Source organism: Pristiophorus japonicus, chromosome 10 (genome assembly GCF_044704955.1).
Source record: "Pristiophorus japonicus isolate sPriJap1 chromosome 10, sPriJap1.hap1, whole genome shotgun sequence".
Taxonomy (NCBI): Eukaryota; Metazoa; Chordata; class Chondrichthyes; family Pristiophoridae; genus Pristiophorus; species Pristiophorus japonicus.
Genome location: NC_091986.1, coordinates 188,814 through 206,527, shown reverse-complemented (window position 1 = coordinate 206,527; position 17,714 = coordinate 188,814). Strand labels below are relative to the sequence as shown.

Sequence of the window (17,714 nt, the reverse complement as noted above, 5' to 3'; positions counted from 1 at the left end):
GTAAGGACAGCAGATTTTGTTCGCTAAAGGATATTGGTAAACCAAGTACTGAAGTTGCATGTTCAGCCATGAACTCATTGAATGGCGGTGCAGGCTAGAAGGGCCGAATGGCCTACTCCTGCACCTATTTTCTATGTTTCTATGTTTTATGACAATCCGATGGTTGCATGGTGACCATTATTGATACGAGATTTTTATTCCTTATTTATTTAATTATGTAATGTGGGAAACATTGCCAGAGAGGTGTGTCTAGGCTCCAGGTATGGATAATGGTGTCTTAGCTGATTGTGGAGTGTTCATGCAGTGCTAATTGAAAGCAAGGTATGTTGTTACTGATGTGTTTCTTGGGAAGCACCGAACATTGGTTTGAGTTAGCAATTCACAATTCATCTTGGCTTCCGTTGGAAATGAGAATCCTAGTAGTCTACCAAAACACATTATATTCTCCTCTCTGCAATGCTAGTGTTCAAGTGCCAGTCGGTGAACAAGAGCATCTTGTGTGTAGTTTATTTGCCTCTCTCCTTTCACCTTGTTTCACACTGGTTTCCCCCCCCCCCCCACCACACACACCCAATAAAGAGATTCATATTCAGGCAAAAAAGTTAGAACGTTTGGTCTTTAGCTTATGAGAACTTAAATGCTAGCAGAAAACAATGGTTGAAGTGTCTTATCTTGGCATTACTTAATCTTTTGCCTGCAATTGCATATAAATCCTATTTGCCATTGCATGTGGACCTCCTGCATGCCTGAATACAAGGGAATGATGTCCCTGCCCCACAGAAGTATTCTGCACATAAATCTCTGGTGGTTTCATTATTGATGTATAATATCCTAATATTGCATGGATCTGTGGAGCTCTAGGTGGTTTTAATGTATAATAAACCAACCCGCGGTAAGTATTAATCGATAATTTTGCTGGGGGGGGGGGTTGAGGAGATTTATTTGTTCGAAGCGCAAGCTCCATGTGAAGGGAAAGGAGAAGAAAATGAATAAAAATCTGCCTTTGCTGAGTGTTGCTGGTGTGGATTTTCTTTTCCTGACACGACTCTGTTCAGCAGCAGCGACCTCTTCCTCCCCCACTTCAGTCAAGTGTTTTCTTTGTGATGGCAACAATATTTTATTTTCAGTTAGCGAACAACAAAAAAAACACAAACTGAGTGTGCAACTACTTCATTTCATTGGCAGCAGTTGCATCCTTTTTCAAATGGACACTAATTAACTAACTTTCTTCGGCAATAGGAAATTGCAAGTGACAGTGGCTGGTATATCTCTACCCAATTTTCCAATTTGGCAATCCTATTCAGAAAATAACTCCTTTAAAGAATTGTAGTAAAATGTATGTTGCATAGTAGCAAAGGGATTTTAAAAATTCATACAGCTTTGTTAATTGTAATACAACAATCTAAATTTATATTTGAGGATCCAATTAGTTCAAGTATATTTTACCAAAATCACTTGTGTGCTTTCTGCTGTTTTCTTCCTCCTCCTCCTCCTCCTCCTCCTCCTCCTCCTCCTCCTCCTCCTCCTCCTCCTCCTCCTCCTCCTCCTCCTCCTCCTCCTCCCCCCCCCAGCCATTCCTCTTGGAAGAAAATCCTTCCGACACCGCCAATCTGCTTGAATTGGACTCTTATCACTTCTTTTCAAGTATCTGTATTAATGTATAAAGTGCTGGATACTCGTTTTTAAATTAATATGTTTTGATTTTACAGGAATTGAAGGTGGTATAAATGCTGAAGTTGAAAAGCACCTTGAAATGGGGAAAAAACTGCTGGCTGCAGGACAGTTAGCAGATGCATTGTCTCATTTCCATGCTGCTGTAGGTATGTATCTGTTGGAAATGTACTGTTGTAGCAGTGCCAAATATTTCTTTCAACCTTTTTGAGGACCAAATGACTGTTTTAATTGTTGATGTGTTGTGAATTCTTTGTCTATTAAAAAATAACTGTTACATTAAGTGTTGATCTGGCTACCACCTAGTGTAATTAAATTACTTGCGGAAGGGTTCCAAAAAGGATTTACTCAATTTCTCATTGAGCAAGGAATAAATGGATCTCCATTTGGAATATGATAACAATCCTAAAGATTAACATGTTCCTAATCCTTAGTTTTGTCAGCCTCTTTCTGTACACTCAGTTACTGTACTTCAAACCAAAAACTCCTGCCATGTCACATTTTTCCTCCAAACGTTTTTGCCTATATAAGTGAGAGATGCTCCATAGCTAATAAGTTGTGTATCGCACGCATTTTCTACAACATCACATTGTTGATTGCCACAAAGTGAAACAGAAAAATTGGACTGAAAAGGTCGAGAACCTGGAAATCCAAAGTCAGGAAAGTGGTTGGGATATTACAATGGATCTATGGAAGCAAACATTCCCAAATGACCACTTACCAATAAAAGAAAGGAGAGGATAAAGCAATCCATCACCAAAACATTTTTTGGAATATTTTTGTGTGTACCAGTTTTCTTACTAACTAAAACATGTAATTGTCTTTGTGTTTTTACTTGAAGAAATCAGCCTCGTTCAAACCTGGGTTTGGATTTATTAATTTTACTGAGTTGTGACTCTTAACTGAAGGCCAATCCTGCAATCGGAGCGTGGGCAGTACTCATAATTTCCCAGGATGTATCAGTAGATACTGTTCTCTGCAGCCGAGAACGCGAGTCCCAAAGGCTGTGTTGCCTGCCCGGTGCCAGGGTTAAGGACATCTCTGGGCTGGAGAGGAACTTGGAGTGGGAGGGGGAAGATCCGGTTGTCGTGGTCCACATAGGTACCAATGACACGTAGAACCATGAAAGAGGTTCTGCTGAGGGATTATGAGCAGTTTAGGGCTAAATTAAAAAGCAGAATCACAAAGGTAATAATCTCTGGATTACTACCTGTGTCACGAGCAAATTTGCATACAGTAATTAAGATCAGAGAAATGAACACGTGGCTCAAAGACTGGTGTGGGAGAAATGGGATCCGATTCATGGGGCACTGGGGCAAGAGGGAGCTGTTCCGTTGGGATGGGTTTCATTTGAACCAAGCTGGTGCTAGTGTCCTGGCGAATCGAATAACTAGGGCCGTAGAGAGAGCTTTAAACTAAATAGTGGGGGCAAGGGTTCAGGTGAGTGGAAATTTAAAAAATCAAAGCGCAAGGAGAAGGCAATAGAGCAGAGTAGCACTGGGGAAAATGATAACCAGAGTGTATAAAAATAAGAGTTTCAGAAAGTAGGGTCAAAGCAGGGAATAATGGTAAAAAGACAAAATTAAAAGCTCTTTATTTGAATGCACGCAGCATTTGTAATAAGATAGGTGAGTTGACGGCACAATAGATATAAATGGGTATGATCTGATGGCCATTACAGAGATGTGGTTGCAAGGTGATCAAGGCTGGGAATGGAATATTACGGGGTATTTGACAATTCTGAAGGATAGACTGAAAAGAAAAGGAGATGGGGTAACTCTGTTAATAAAGGATCAGATCAGTGCAGTAGTGAGAAATTATATTGTCTCAGAAGATCAAGATGTAGAATCAGTTTGGGCGGAGATGAGAAATAATAAGGGGAAGAAATCACTGGTGGGCGTAGTCCATAGGCCCACTAACAGTAGCTACACTTGTAAGAAAGGTATGGCAATAATCATGGGTAATTTTAATCTTTACATTGATTGGTGAAATCAAATTGGCCAAGGTCGCCTTAAAGAAGAGTTCATAAGGTGTATCCAGAATGGTTTCCTTGAACAATATGTTGCAGAACCAACCAGGGAGCAGGCTATCTTACATCTGGTACTGTGTAATGAGACAGGATTTGATAAATGATCTCATAGTAAAGGATCCTCTAGGAAAGAGTGATCATAGCATGGTTGAATTTCAAATTCAGTTGGAGAGTGAGAAAGTCGGATCTCAAACCAGTGTCCTGATTCTAAATAAGGGTGATTACAAAGGTATGAAAGCAGAGTTGGCTAAAGTGGACTGGGAAAATAGATTAAAGTGTAAGACAGTTGATAAGCAGACATTTAAGGAGATATTTCATAATTGAACAAAAATATATTCCAATGAGAAGGAAAGACTTAAGGGAGAACCATCCTTGGCTAACTAAGGAAGTAAAGGACGGTATCGAATTGAAAACAATAGCATACAAAGTGGCCAAGATTAGTGGGAGGCGAGAGGATTGGGAAATATTTAAAAGCCAGCAAATGACGACTAAAAAAAATAATGAGGGAAGATAGCTTAGAGTAAACTAGCAAGAAATATGAAAACAGATAGTAAGAGGTTCTATAGGTATATATAATGGAACAGAGTAGCTAAAGTAAACATTGGTCCCTTAGGGGATGAGACTGGGGAATTAATAATGGGGAACAGGGAAATGACAGAGACTTTCAACAAATATTTTGTATTGGTCTTCATGATAGGAGACACTTAAAAACATCCCAATAATAGATAATCAAGGGGCTATAGGGAGGGAGGAACTTAAAACAAAAGTACTTGGTAAAGTAATGGGGCTAAAGGTGGATAAGTCCCCTGGACCTGATGGCTTGCATCCTAGGGTCTTAAAAGAAATGGCTGTAGAGATAGTGGATGCATTGGTTGTAATCTATCAAAATTCCCTGGATTCTGGGGAGGTCCCAGCGGATTGGAAAACCGCAAATGTGACGCCCCTATTTAAAGAAGAATCCAGACAGAAAGCAGGAAACTATAGACCTGTTAGCCTAACATCTGTCGTTGGGAAGATGCTGGAGTCCATTATTAAGGAAGCAGTAGCAGGACATTTGGAAAAACGTAAGTCAAACAGAGTCAGCCTGGTTTTATGAAGGGGAAATCATGTTTGACAAATTTACAGGAGTCCTTTGAGGATGTAACAAGTAGGGTGGCTAAGGGGAACCAGTCGATATGGTGTATTTGGATTTCCAGAAGGCATTCGATAAGGTGCCACATAAAAGGCTACTGCACAAGATAAAAGCTCAGAACTGGATAGCAGATTGGCTAACTAACAGGAAACAGAATCGGGATAAATGGGTCATTTTCCGTTTGGCAAACAGTAACTAGTGGGTTGCCACAGGGATCGGTGTTGGGGCCTCAACTATTTACAAATCTATATTAATGCCTTGGATGAAGGGACCAAGTGTAATGTAGCCAAGTTTGCTGATGATAAAAAGATGGGTAGGAAAGCAAGTTGTGAGAAGGACACACAAAATCTGCAAAGGGATATAGACAAGCTAAATGTGTGGGCAAACATTTGGCAGATGGAGTTTAATGTGGGAAAGTGAGAGGTTATCCACTTTGGCAGGAAAAACAAAAAAGCAAATTATAATTTAAATGGAGAAGAATTGCAAAGTGCTGCAGTACAGTGGGACCTGGGGGTCCTTGTGCATGAAACACAAAGTTGGAATGCAGGTACAGCAAATATTCAGGAAGGCAAATGGAATGTTGGCCTTTATTGAAAAGGGAATGGAGAATAAAAGCAGATAAGTCCTGCTACAACTGTACCGGGTATTGGTGAGGCCATGCCTAGAGTACTGTATCGTTTTGGTCTCCATATTTAAGGAAGGATATACTTGCATTGGAGGCAGTTCAGAGAAGGTTCACTAGGTTGATTCCTGAGATGAAGGGGTTGACTTATGAAGAAAGGTTGAGCAGGTTGGGCCTATACTCGTTGGAGTTTAGAAGAATAAGAGGTGATCTTATTGAAACATATAAGATACTGAGAGGACTCGACAAGGTAGATGCAGAGAGGATGTTTCCCCTCGTTGGGAAATCTAGAACTAGGGGGCATAGTTTCAGAATAAGGGGTCGCCCATTTAGAATCAAGATAAGGAGGAATTTCTTCTCCTTGGGTCGTAAATCTGTGGAATTCTCTGCCCCAGAGAGCTGTGGAGGCTGGGTCATTGAATATATTTATGGTAGAGATGGACAGATTTTTGATAAAGGAATAAAGGGGTATGGGGAGTGGGCAGGTAAGTGGAGCTGAGTCCATGATCAGATCAGCCATGATCGTATTAAATGGCGGAGCAGGCTAGAGGGTCAGGTGGCCTACTCCTGTTCCTATTTCTTATGTTATGTTAACAGCATTTATGCTAGCCCAACTGATGGAAATGCTTCTCTTCAGTGTCTAAACACTCATTTGGTTGTCTTTCCAAATTATTTGAAGAAAAGTTAGGGGACACATTTTGAAAGCTTTATTCAGGTAAAATGTATATTAAATGTTTTAAGTTAAAGCCGGCAGGCTTTGTGTCTGAAAACATCTACGTCACATGACTACTGATTACATACATGTTGCATTTTTGTGTTGAATTTTAAACCATTATGTATTTTTCTCAACTCATTGTGTCAGTGAATAATAGTAATTGTGCCTGTTTGAAAATTATTTGCATACAAACTGGGTGTATTTGAGTATGTTGCAACTAAACTTTTCAATAAAAGCTATTGAGTGTAACAGAAGAGGACTGAGTTCTTAAGTAAATGAATTGAACGGTATTCAGGTACATGGGCTTTGCTTTTCATCCGTGTTTGTTGATCAGAAAATGTAAATGTTCCATTTAGTGAGCGTTCCATGGTGACAGTAAGAGCTACATGTACAAGAATTAGTGTTAACACTGAATTAATTGTTTACAGAAATCTCTCATTTGCAAACCAGTGTTCCCAGGTCTATATCCCCCCTCTCTCTCTCTCTCTCTCTCTCTCTCTCTTTCTGTTCTCCTTGCCCCCAACTGCTGCTGACAGACCCATGAATCCATCAGTGAGTCAAACTACATTTGATCCCTTTTAGTTGTGTGAACCTCAGGCTCCCCCCTCAACAATAGTGCCAGACTACAGGACACCCTCTCTTGATTTGTGACAAACTCCAGGATCTCTCTGCCCCCGGCCCTCTCCCTGCCTGTTACAAATTCTGAACAGTGACCGCCTCTTTCTTTCTCCCCCCCACCCAGTACTGCTAAACTTCAAGTACCTGCCTCCGATTTGCATACCATCTTTCTCATTATCCTCAACTTAAAAATGGTAAGGGATTAAAAAAATGTTTATACTTGGGTAAAGGAAGATAACTGTGTATGCATGTGCAATAACATTTATGGAATTCAAATCTTGAAGCAGTAGTATAAATCTGCTGCCATGCCCTGCCTTTTGCCCCCCTCTGCCCCTGTTCCTTTTCTTTGCTCCTGCCAAAATGTGGTTTGCTTCAGCTCACTATTTTTCCCCTTATTTTATTGTTGCACCCACCCTAAATTAAGTTTAAATCCTAAAATCTGATCCGGTGGAGGTGAATAATGTTGCCCTGTATCTTCTCCAATACAAAAGTAGTAAACACATTGGTGTACCCTGAGCTCACTTAAATTTGGCTATTTGGAGTTGAAAGGTGTTTTTTGGAGAACCAGTTTGGCTGTTCTGTGAATCACAACAGATTCTGAAGTTTGTTGTGCTAACAATGTACTTGCAGCTTTGAATGCCAAACCAAAATATTTGAGCACAGCAGTTTAACCACTTTTTACAAAGTTTAGAAGGATGAGAGGGGATCTCAGAAACATATAAAATTCTGATGGGACTGGACAGGTTAGATGCGGGAAGAATGTTCCCGATGTTGGGAAGTCCAGAACCAGGGGACATAGTCTAAGGATTAAGGGGTAAACCATTTAGGACTGAGATGAGGAGAAACCTCTTCACTCAGAGAGTTGTTAACCTGTGGAATTCCCTGCCGCAGAGAGTTGTTGATGCCAGTTCATTGGATATATTCAAGAGGGAGTTAGATGTGGCCCTTACGGCTAAAAGGATCAAGGGGTATGGCGAGAAAGCAGGAAAGGGGTACTGAGGTGAATGATCAGTTATGATCTTGAATGGTGGTACAGGCTCGAAGGGCCGAATGGCTTCCTCCTGCATCTATTTTCTATGTTTCTATACTCGGCAGCTTCTGTGTGGTGGTCTGTGGAAATTCCGAGCCGTCAGTGTTGGTTGAGATGGTATAGCATTAGGTCTGGAGTCACAGCACTGTGGAGGTGTGCCATTTGCAGTCTGAGACAAATGGCAATGATCTTTAGCATTAGAAAAAAGGAAAGTACACAGTGAGTATGTGAAGAATAGTAAACCAATGAACTATTTTATGCACAGAAAGATCCCATAAACAGCTCTGAGATGATCCGTTTTTGGTGGTACAGCATTGGTTTAGTGAGAAATGTCTGAGGACATGGGAGACCGCCTTGTTCTTAATGCCATGGGACTTCTAACGGCCACTGGAACAGACAGATAGGGCCCAAGTTTCCACACGATAAAAAACGGGCGCCCCTCCGAGCTGGGCGCCCGTTTTTCGCGCCTAAAACGGCGCCTAAAAAAAACCTCGCGATTCTGGAGCATTCTGCAGTTCCTTGTCTGCCTGGCACAGCGCCCAGGGGGGCGGAGCCTACACTCGCGCCAATTTTGTAAGTGGGAGGGGGCGGGTACTATTTAAATTATTTTTTTTCCTGCCGGAAACGCTGCGCGTGCGCGTTGGAGCGTTCGCACATGCTCAGTGTGAAGGAAACATTGGCACTTGGCCATTTTTGTAGCTGTTTAATTTTTGAACATTTTTTAATAAAAGCACATTGCCATCAGCACTTGCAGCCTTCTCACTGTCTCCTTCCCCCCCGCCCCCCGCGGGAACGAAACGGCTGTTCCCTCTCCCCCCTCCCCCCTCCCCCCCCCCCCCTCCCTCCCGCGGGAACGAACGCCTGCAGCATTCTCTGTGCCTGAAGCACTTTCACACAGGTAGGAAGATGGTTTATTTAATCTTTTCTTTGCTTATAAATGTTTATTCAGGTTGGATTTATTTGTAGAAATAAGGATTTATTGTAGAATTTAATGACTCCCCCTCCCCCCCCCCCCCCCCCCCACCTCGTTCTGGATGCCTAATTTGTAACCTGCGCCTGATTTTTTAATGTGTAGAACTTGCTACATTCTACTTTAGTTTGGAGTACGTTTTCACTGGAAACTTTGAAATCAGGCGTCAGTGGCTGGACACGCCCCCTTTTGAAGAAAAAACTCTGTTCCAAAGTAGAACTGTTCCACCTGACTAGAACTGCAGAAAAAAAAATGTGGAGAATTGCGATTTCTAAGATAGTCCGTTCTCCACCAGTTGCTCCTAAAAATCAGGCGCAAATCATGTGGAAACTTGAGCCCTTAGTCTTTGTTTAATGTAATCAAAAGGATGGCACCACCAGTGGAGTACTGATGAAGTGTTGCATTGCCTTAAGTATTAAATTTGATTTATATGCTTAGTCTTATCCATCTGCTCCAGGACTTGGATACAATTCAGGTTGACACTCCATAATAGTGCACTGAGGGATTTCTGCAATGTTGGAGGGAGCTGTCTGTTGAAATGTGAAATCAAAGGCCTGTCTGTTGTTCTTCAGTGGAGGTGGACATTAACAATCTTTAGGTAGAAATTCATCAGCATCCGGTTTGTTTGTGAAGACAACAATGCAGTTGCTACGTGCTCTTGAACCATGAGGTCCGAGTTCTCGGGCCTCTTGCAAATAATCTGGGTGACCTGCTGGCATCTGTTGCACCAGGAGTGGGGCCAGTTGCAGCTGTCGGAAGTAGAACTGGGCGGAGGACTCTTGCAAGGGTAGTGGGGGTTACGCAACCAAGGCTGGTAGCTGGCGTCAAGGTACAGATCAACTACAATCTAACTGCTGTTCACATGTTCCCGATTTCTCAGAGGGGCCATAAAATAGTTATGCAAGAGGCAGTCAAATCGGATGATTGATAATCGTCCGAGGTCAGTATGGCATTGAATGGTTTTCAGGATGAAAGTGATTATTTGCATGGCATTGTGCTGCTGTCCTGGATAACATCTGTCTGACAGCTAACACTACCAAAAACAGATTCATTGGTCATCGTGCTCTTGAACATCCCTGATTTTTAATCACTCTGCCATTGGCAGTCGGCCCTTTCAGCTGCCAAGGTCCTAAGCTCTGGAATTCTCTCCCTAAACCTCTTCGCCTCTCTATCTCTTTCCTCCTTTAAGACACTACTTAAAATTTATCCCTTTCACCAAGATTTTGGTCACATGCCTGAATCTCCTTGTGTGGCTCGGTGTCGAATTTTGTTTGATAACACTCCTGTGGAGCATCTTGAGATGTTTTACTATGTTAAAGGTGCTATATAAATAGTTCTTGTTGTTCTTGGCAAAAGGGCACATTTTAAACATAATTTGCTGCTTTTCAAAGTAACATTGCATGCAAAGTGCTTTTGGGGCATTTTTGTAACCTGCTACTGAACTACATAAATCCAAGTCGTTTTTTTTTCTTTTTAATGGTTGGAAAATAGATCCAAGCCCTGTCTGCAACTAGTGCTTTAAAGAATAAATTTATAGAAGCTAAAAAGTATGTTTTAACACACAACCACATTTTGAGTTTGAATAAAATTTGCTGCAACGTATGTGCCTACGTTCCTTTATCATTCTCCTCCTACTCCTGATGATAGAAGTGTTGGGTCATGGTTCCACGGATAGTGGCATCTATCTGGTACCTTGTACATGTGACATGTACTCCTGTGATCATAAGCAGCTGTATGGGTTGTATTTTTATTTCCCCTTTTCTCCTGAGGCCAGGAACAATGAAGTCAGAATGATGCAACACAGAATAAGGCCATTCTGCCTGTGTCGGCTTTTTGGTAGAACTATCCAATTAGTCCCATTCTCCTGCTCTTTCCACATAGCCTTGTATTTTTTCCCCTTTTAAGTATTTATCTAATTCTCTTTTGAATGTTACCATTGAATCTGCTACCACCACCCTGCATTTTTTTTAAAGTTTCCTCATGTTGCCTCTGCTTCTTTTGCCAATAAATCTGTATCCTCTGGTTACACACCATTCTACCACTGAAATCGTTTCTCCTTATTTACTCGATCAAAACCATGAACACCACTTCTATCAAATCTTCTCTTAACCTCTGCTCAAGGATAACAACCCCCGCTTCTCCAGTCACCACATAACTGAATTCCCGCATCCCTGGTACCATCGAGTCAATCTTTTCTGCACCCTCTCCAAGGCCTTCACATCCTTCCTAAAATGTGGTGCCCAGAATTGGACACAGTACTCCAGCTGAGGCCTAACTGCTATTTTATAAAAGGTTTAGCATTAATTCCTTGCTTTTGCATTCTAATCCTCTATAGTAGCCTTCAAAATGAAATTTTGTAAATACTTAAAGGAGAAAAAATTGCAGTGATATGGTGAAAGAGCAGGGGAGTGGGCCTAACTGGATTGCTCTTCAAAATAGCCAGCGTACACTCTGGGCCAAATGGCGGCCTCCTGTGCTGTACTATTCCATGATTCTATTAGTAAAGCCAAGGATCCCATATGCTTTTTTATAACCACCTTCTCAACTTGTCTTTCCACCTTTTAAAGATCTGTGTACATACACCTCCAGTCTCTGTTCCTGTATTCCCTTTAAAATTGTATCATTGAGTTCATATTGACTCTCCTCATTCTTCTTACCAAAAAGTATTACTTCAGACTTCTCTGCATTAAATTTCACTTGCTGTGCATCTGCCCATTTTACCAGTTTGTCCATATCCTCCTGAAGACTCTTACTATTCTTTTCATTGTTTGCAACTGACCCCGTGGCTCAGTTGGGAGTGCCTTCGCCTCTGACTCTCAAGATTGTCCCACTCCAGAGACTTGAGCACAAAATATCTAGGCTGTCACTCCAGTGTTGTACTGAAGGTATGCTGCACTGTCGGGAGGTGCTGTCTTTCGGGTGGACGTAAAAGATCCCATGGCACTATTTCGAAGAAGAGCAAGGGGTATTATCCCTGGTGTCCTGTCAAAAACAGATTATCTGATTATTATCACATTGCTGTTTGTGAGAGCTTGCTGAGTGCAAATTGGCTGCCGTGTTGCCTACACTACAACAGTGACTACACTTCAAAAAGTATTTCCTTGGCTGTAAAGTGCTTTGGGATGTCTGGTGGTCGTGAAAGGTGCTATATAAATGCAAGTCTTTTTTTTTCTTTTACATTTGAGTTTCATGTCATCTGCAGACTTGAAATTATGTCCTGTATACCCAAGTCCCGGTCATTAATCTATTTCAACGAGCAGTTGTCTTAATACTGACCCCTGAGGAACACCTCCCTCCAGTCAAAAACAATTGTTCACCACTACTGTTTTCTGTCCCTTAGCCAGTTTTGTAGCTATGCTGCCACTGTCCCTTTAATCCCAGGGACTTTAATTTTGTTAACCAGTCTATTATGTGGTACTTTGTCAAACGCCTTTTGAAAGTCCATATGTACATCAATCTGCTCTGAAACTTAAACTTGTTCAGTGTCACACCATGTGCATTCAGCTATTGAGATTCACATCATGTGGTGCATTCAGATATTGAACTACCAGAGGTGTAATTTTGATGACCAAATTAAGCATTAACTTTGAATAAAATGCAAATATATTTATATGTAGCAGCACTGTTTAATGACCAGTTCATCGGGCATAGTTTATGACTTTTTATGAGGAGCTTCAGCGTCGTCTTCATCAAAAAATGATCCTTAATTCAACCATGATGACTTGTGTTTACAGACGGAGACCCAGATAATTATATTGCCTATTATAGACGAGCCACAGTCTATCTGGCTATGGGAAAATCAAAATCTGCTCTCCCAGACTTAAGCAAGGTCATTGAGCTGAAACCAGACTTCACATCTGTAAGTAACATTCTCGTAATGCATGCTTTAATTTGCACTTTTTTGGTTGAAAAAGCAGAATGGTCTTGCATAGAATTTTGACAATAGCTGTATTACAAGGTATCCTTTTTAATGAAAAAAAGTTGTATAATTTGTCTTTTGGTATACAATAGATAATAAGCGATCTTGATTATGTTTAGGCTAGGTTGCAAAGAGGAAACTTGCTGCTAAAGCAAGGGAAGCTGGATGAAGCGGAGGAAGACTTTAAAAAAGTGGTAAGTTTCTACATATACACAGTATTGGGTCTCTAATACTTTTTGGTTTTGCCTTTTAACCTAATGTGTCAATTGATGATTTGTTGCAGAATGGCAGGCAGTGACTAGTGGAGTGCTGCAGGGCTCAGTGCTGGGACCCCAGCTCTTTACAATATACATTAACGATTTAGATGAAGGAATTGAGTGTAATATCTTCCAAGTTTGCAGATGACACTAAACTGGGTGGCAGTGTGAGCTGTGAGGAGGATGCTAAGAGGCTGCAGGGTGACTTGGACAGGTTAGGTGAGTGGGCAAATGCATGGCAGATGCAGTATAATGTGGATAAATGTGAGGTTATCCATTTTGGGGGCAAAAATACGAAGGCAGAATATTATCTGAATGGCGGCAGATTAGAAAAAGGGGAGATGCAATGAGACCTGGGTGTCATGGCTCATCAGCCATTGAAAGTTGGCATGCAGGCGGTGAAGAAGGCAAATGTTGGCCTTCATAGCTAGGGGATTTGAGTATAGGAGCAGGGAGGTCTTACTGCATTTGTACAGGGCCTTGGTGAGGCCTCACCTGGAATATTGTGTTCAGTTTTGGTCTCCTATTCTGAGGAAGGACGTTGCTATTGAGGGAGTGCAGCGAAGGTTCACCAGACTGATTCCAGGGATGGCTGGACTGACATATGAGGAGAGACTGGATCAACTTTGCCTTTATTCATTGGAGTTTAGAAGGATGAGAGAGGATGTCATAGAAACTTATAAGATTCTGACGGGACTGGACAGGTTAGATGCGAGAAGAATGTTCCCGATGTTGGGGAAGTCTAGAACCAGGGGACATAGTCTTAGGATAAGGGATAGGCCATTTAGGATTGAGATGAGGAGAAACTTCTTCACTTAGAGAGTTGTTAACCTGTGGAATTCCCTGCCGCAGAGAGTTGTTGATGCCAGTTCATTGGATATATTCAAGAGGGAGTTAAATATGGCCCTTACGGCTAAAGAGATCAAGGGGTATGGAGAGAAAGCAGGAAAGGGGTACGGAGGGAATAATCAGCCATGATCTTATTGATTGTCTGTGCAGGCTTGAAGGGCCGAATGGCCTACTCCTGCACCTAATTTCTATGTTTCTATATATAACTTATGCCAGATTAAAACACTTCTCTCAAATGAAGCAAAAATTCTCACTTCCTAAACAAAAAATATCCTTTGGCCGTTGTGTTGGATCATTTAAGTTGTGTGAAGAGTCAGAACTGTCAATTATTGAGTCACTGAAGGGTGTTGAAGGACAGGTTACAAATGACAGAGTATGGCGGAAATATTAAATGAGTACTTTGCATCAGTATTTGCCCTTGAAGCCGATGCTCAAATATTAGAATTTAATGATACTAGTTTTACTACAGGTAGATGTAATGTCCCTATTTTTTTCAAAAAAGGCGGCAGACAAAAATCAGGAAACTATAGACCAGTTAGCCTAACATCTATCATTGGGAAAATGCCGGAGTCCATTATTAAGGAAGCAGTAGCAGGACATTTGGAAAAGCATAATTGAATCGAGCAGAGTCAGCATGGTTTTATGAAAGGGAAATCACGTTTGACAAATTTGCTGGAGTTCTTAGAGGATTTACGAGCAGGGTGGATAAGGGGGAACCAATGGATGTGGTGTATTTGGATTTCCAGAAGGCATTCAATAAGATGCCACATAACAGGTTACTGCACAAGATAAAAGTTCACGGGGTTGGGGGTAATATATTAGCATGGATTGAGGATTGGCTAACTAACAGAAAAGAGTCGGGATAAATGGGTCATTTTCCGGTTGGCAAACAGTAACTAACTAATGGGGTGCCACAGGGATCAGTGCTGGGGCCTCAACTATTTGCAATCGATATTAATCACTTGGATGAAGGGACTGAGTGTAATGTAGTCAAGTTTGCTGATGATACAAGGATGGGTGGGAAAACAAATTGTGAGGAGGACACAAAATCTGCAAAGGGATATAGACAGGTTAAGTGAGTGGGCAAACATTGGGCAGATGGAGTATAATGTTATCCACTTTGGCAGAAATAATAGAAAAATAAATTATAATTTAAATGGAGAAAAATTGCAAAGTGCTGCAGTACAGAAGGACCTGGGGGTCCTTGTGCATGAAATACAAAAGGTTAGTATGCAGGTACAGCAAGTAATCAGGAAGGCAATTGGAATGTTGGCCTTTATTGCAAGGGGGGTAGAGTATAAAAGCAGAGAAGTTCTGCTACAACTGTACAGGGTATTGGTGAGGCCACACCTAGAGTACTGCGTACAGTTTTGGTCTCTGTATTTAAGGAAGGATATACTTGCATTGGAGGCTGTTCAGACAAGGTTCACTAGGTTGATTCTGGAGATGAGAGGGTTGACTTATGAAGATAGTTTGGGTCTATACTCATTGGAGTTCAGAAGAATGAGAGAGAATCTCATTGAAACATATAAGATAATGAGAGGGCTGGGCAAGATGGATGCAGAGAGGATATTTCCACTCATAGGGGAAATTAAAACTAGGGGACATAATCTCAGAATAAGGGGCCGCCCATTTAAAACTGAGATGAGGAAGAATTTCTTAGGGTTGTAAATCTATGGAATTCTCTGTCCCAGAGAGCTGTGGAGGCTGGGTCTTTGAATATATTTAAGGTGGAGATAGACAGATTTTTGAACGATAAGGGAGTGAAGGGTTATGGAGAGTGGGCAGGGAAGTGGAGCTGAGTCCATGATCGGATCAGCCATGATCTTAATTGAATGGCGGAACAGGCTCGAGAGGCCAAATGGCCTCCTACTGCTCCTATTTCTTATGTTCTTGTTATGTAACTCCACTTTCCTGTACTATCCCCATATCCTTTGATTCCCTTAGTATCCAAAAATCTATTGATCTCTGTCTTGAATATAAATCAACGACTGAGCTTCCATTCCTCTGAGGTAGAGAATTCCAAAGATTCACAACCTTTGAGTGAAGAAATTTCTCCTCATCTCAGTCTTAAATGGCCAACCCCTTATTCTGAGACTGTGACCCCCGAGTTCTGGACTCTCCAGCCAGAGTAAACAGCGTCCCAGCATCTACCCTGCCAAGCCCCTTAAGAATTCTGTATGTTAAAATTAGATTGTCTCTCATTCTTCTAAACTCTAGGGCCAAAATTTGCCCAGGAGTTGCTCCAAAAAAAACGGAGCAACTTTATTTTTCTGGAGTATCTTAAAAATCCCCATTCTGCACATTTAATTTGCGCCAGTGTAAGTGAGTGAGTTAGGATTTTTTAAAGTTTTTTTTTCAAAAGGGGGCGTTACCAGCTGTTTTGGCCATTTAAGGCAGTTTGGAAGCTAATAATTGCTCCAAAATAACTTAGGCCAGCGTATGTGGCCACTTGTGACCGCACAGAAAACCCTTGAAGAGTTAAGAAATCAGCACCGGTTAGTACATTCTAAAGCACAAAAAACATTCAATAACAAATTAAAAATAGAAGGAAGCAGAGAAGACCTGCACCTAAAGCACCAAGACTTACAAAGTTTTAAGGAAAGATTAAAAGAAAATAAAGGAACTCTGCAAACACACAATCACAGTAGTTTAAACACAAGCAGCTACTCACATGTACAGGGCTTTTCATGTCACTCATTACTTTGCACATTTTTACAGGTCTCCTTCACAATCCTATTTTTACCTATACAGGGATCTCCCCAAAACAAATTAAGCCGAGCGATGTTTCCATTCTCTAAGTAATTGGCTCCAAAAGCTGTATGCTGAGATACTCCAAAAGGTGTGTAAAAGAGCAACAACTTCCCCATATCTTTGCCAGAAACAAGTTAGCACAGCAGGTTTCCATCTGTTCAATAGCTCGTGGGCCGGTGCGGAAGAGCATTCAGCCAGGGATAGGGGTGGCGAGCATTGGGTCCTGCTCACCGCCTGCAGACTCCACCACGCATGCGGACAGCTGCCGGCACTGTTTTCGGCACAGGCTGTAGCTCCGCCCCCCACTGCACTATATACGCCGCGCCAGGACCCAGGACACACAGCAGAGCGGTCAGAATCGTGAGTAAGGTTTTTGCCACCGTTTTGAGCGCACAAAGTCGGTGTATCTTGGGTTAGTGCACCGGAAAAGGGGGTTGGGCAAATTTGGGCCCTTTGAAGAGAGTACTCAATTTCTCCTCATAGGACAATCCCCTCATCCCCTCATCCCAGGAATCAGCCTAGTGGACCTTTGTTGTACTTCCGCTAAGGCAAGTATATCCTTCCTTGGATTTCAAAACTGTACATGGTGCTCTAGGTGTGGGCTTACCAAGGCCCTACATAATTGTAGGATGACTTATTTACTCTTGTACTCCAATCTCTTTGTAATAAAGGCTAATATGCAATTTGCTTTCCTAATTGCTTGCAGTACCTGCATGTTAACTTTCTGTGACTCATGTACAAGGACACCCAGGTCCCTCTGAATACCAACATTTCCCAGTTTCTAACCATTTTAAAAGAACATCTGCTTTTCTATTTTTCCTGACCAAGTGGATAACTTCACTCTTCTCCATATTATATTCCATCTGTCATGTTCTTGCCTACTCACTTAACCTTGTCTATATCCCATTGCAGCCTCTTTGCGTCCTCCTCACAGCTTACTTTCCTACCTAACTTTGTATAGTCGGCAAACTTGGATATATTACACTCGGTCCCCTTGTCCCAAGTCATTGATAAATAGCTGAGGCCAAAGCAGTGATCCTTGTGGTACCTCACTAGTTACAGTCTGCCAACCTGAAAATGACCCATTTATTCCTACTTAAGTGCAACAAATGAGATAGATGAAGTAGAGGGAAGAATTTTCATTTAAC

The 17,714-nt window shown here is 41.7% G+C and overlaps 1 protein-coding gene across 1 annotated transcript in view; it reads left to right on the top strand.

Moving 5' to 3' along the window:
• Positions 1–17,714, top strand: part of dnajc3a (DnaJ (Hsp40) homolog, subfamily C, member 3a) — a 95,552-nt gene that overhangs the window by 34,575 nt on the left and 43,263 nt on the right. Inside the window, exons 2-4 of the mRNA XM_070891689.1 lie at positions 1,710–1,820; positions 12,522–12,646; positions 12,826–12,900. Coding sequence (XP_070747790.1) covers positions 1,710–1,820; positions 12,522–12,646; positions 12,826–12,900 — 311 coding nt within the window. The remainder of the gene's footprint in view (positions 1–1,709; positions 1,821–12,521; positions 12,647–12,825; positions 12,901–17,714) is intronic.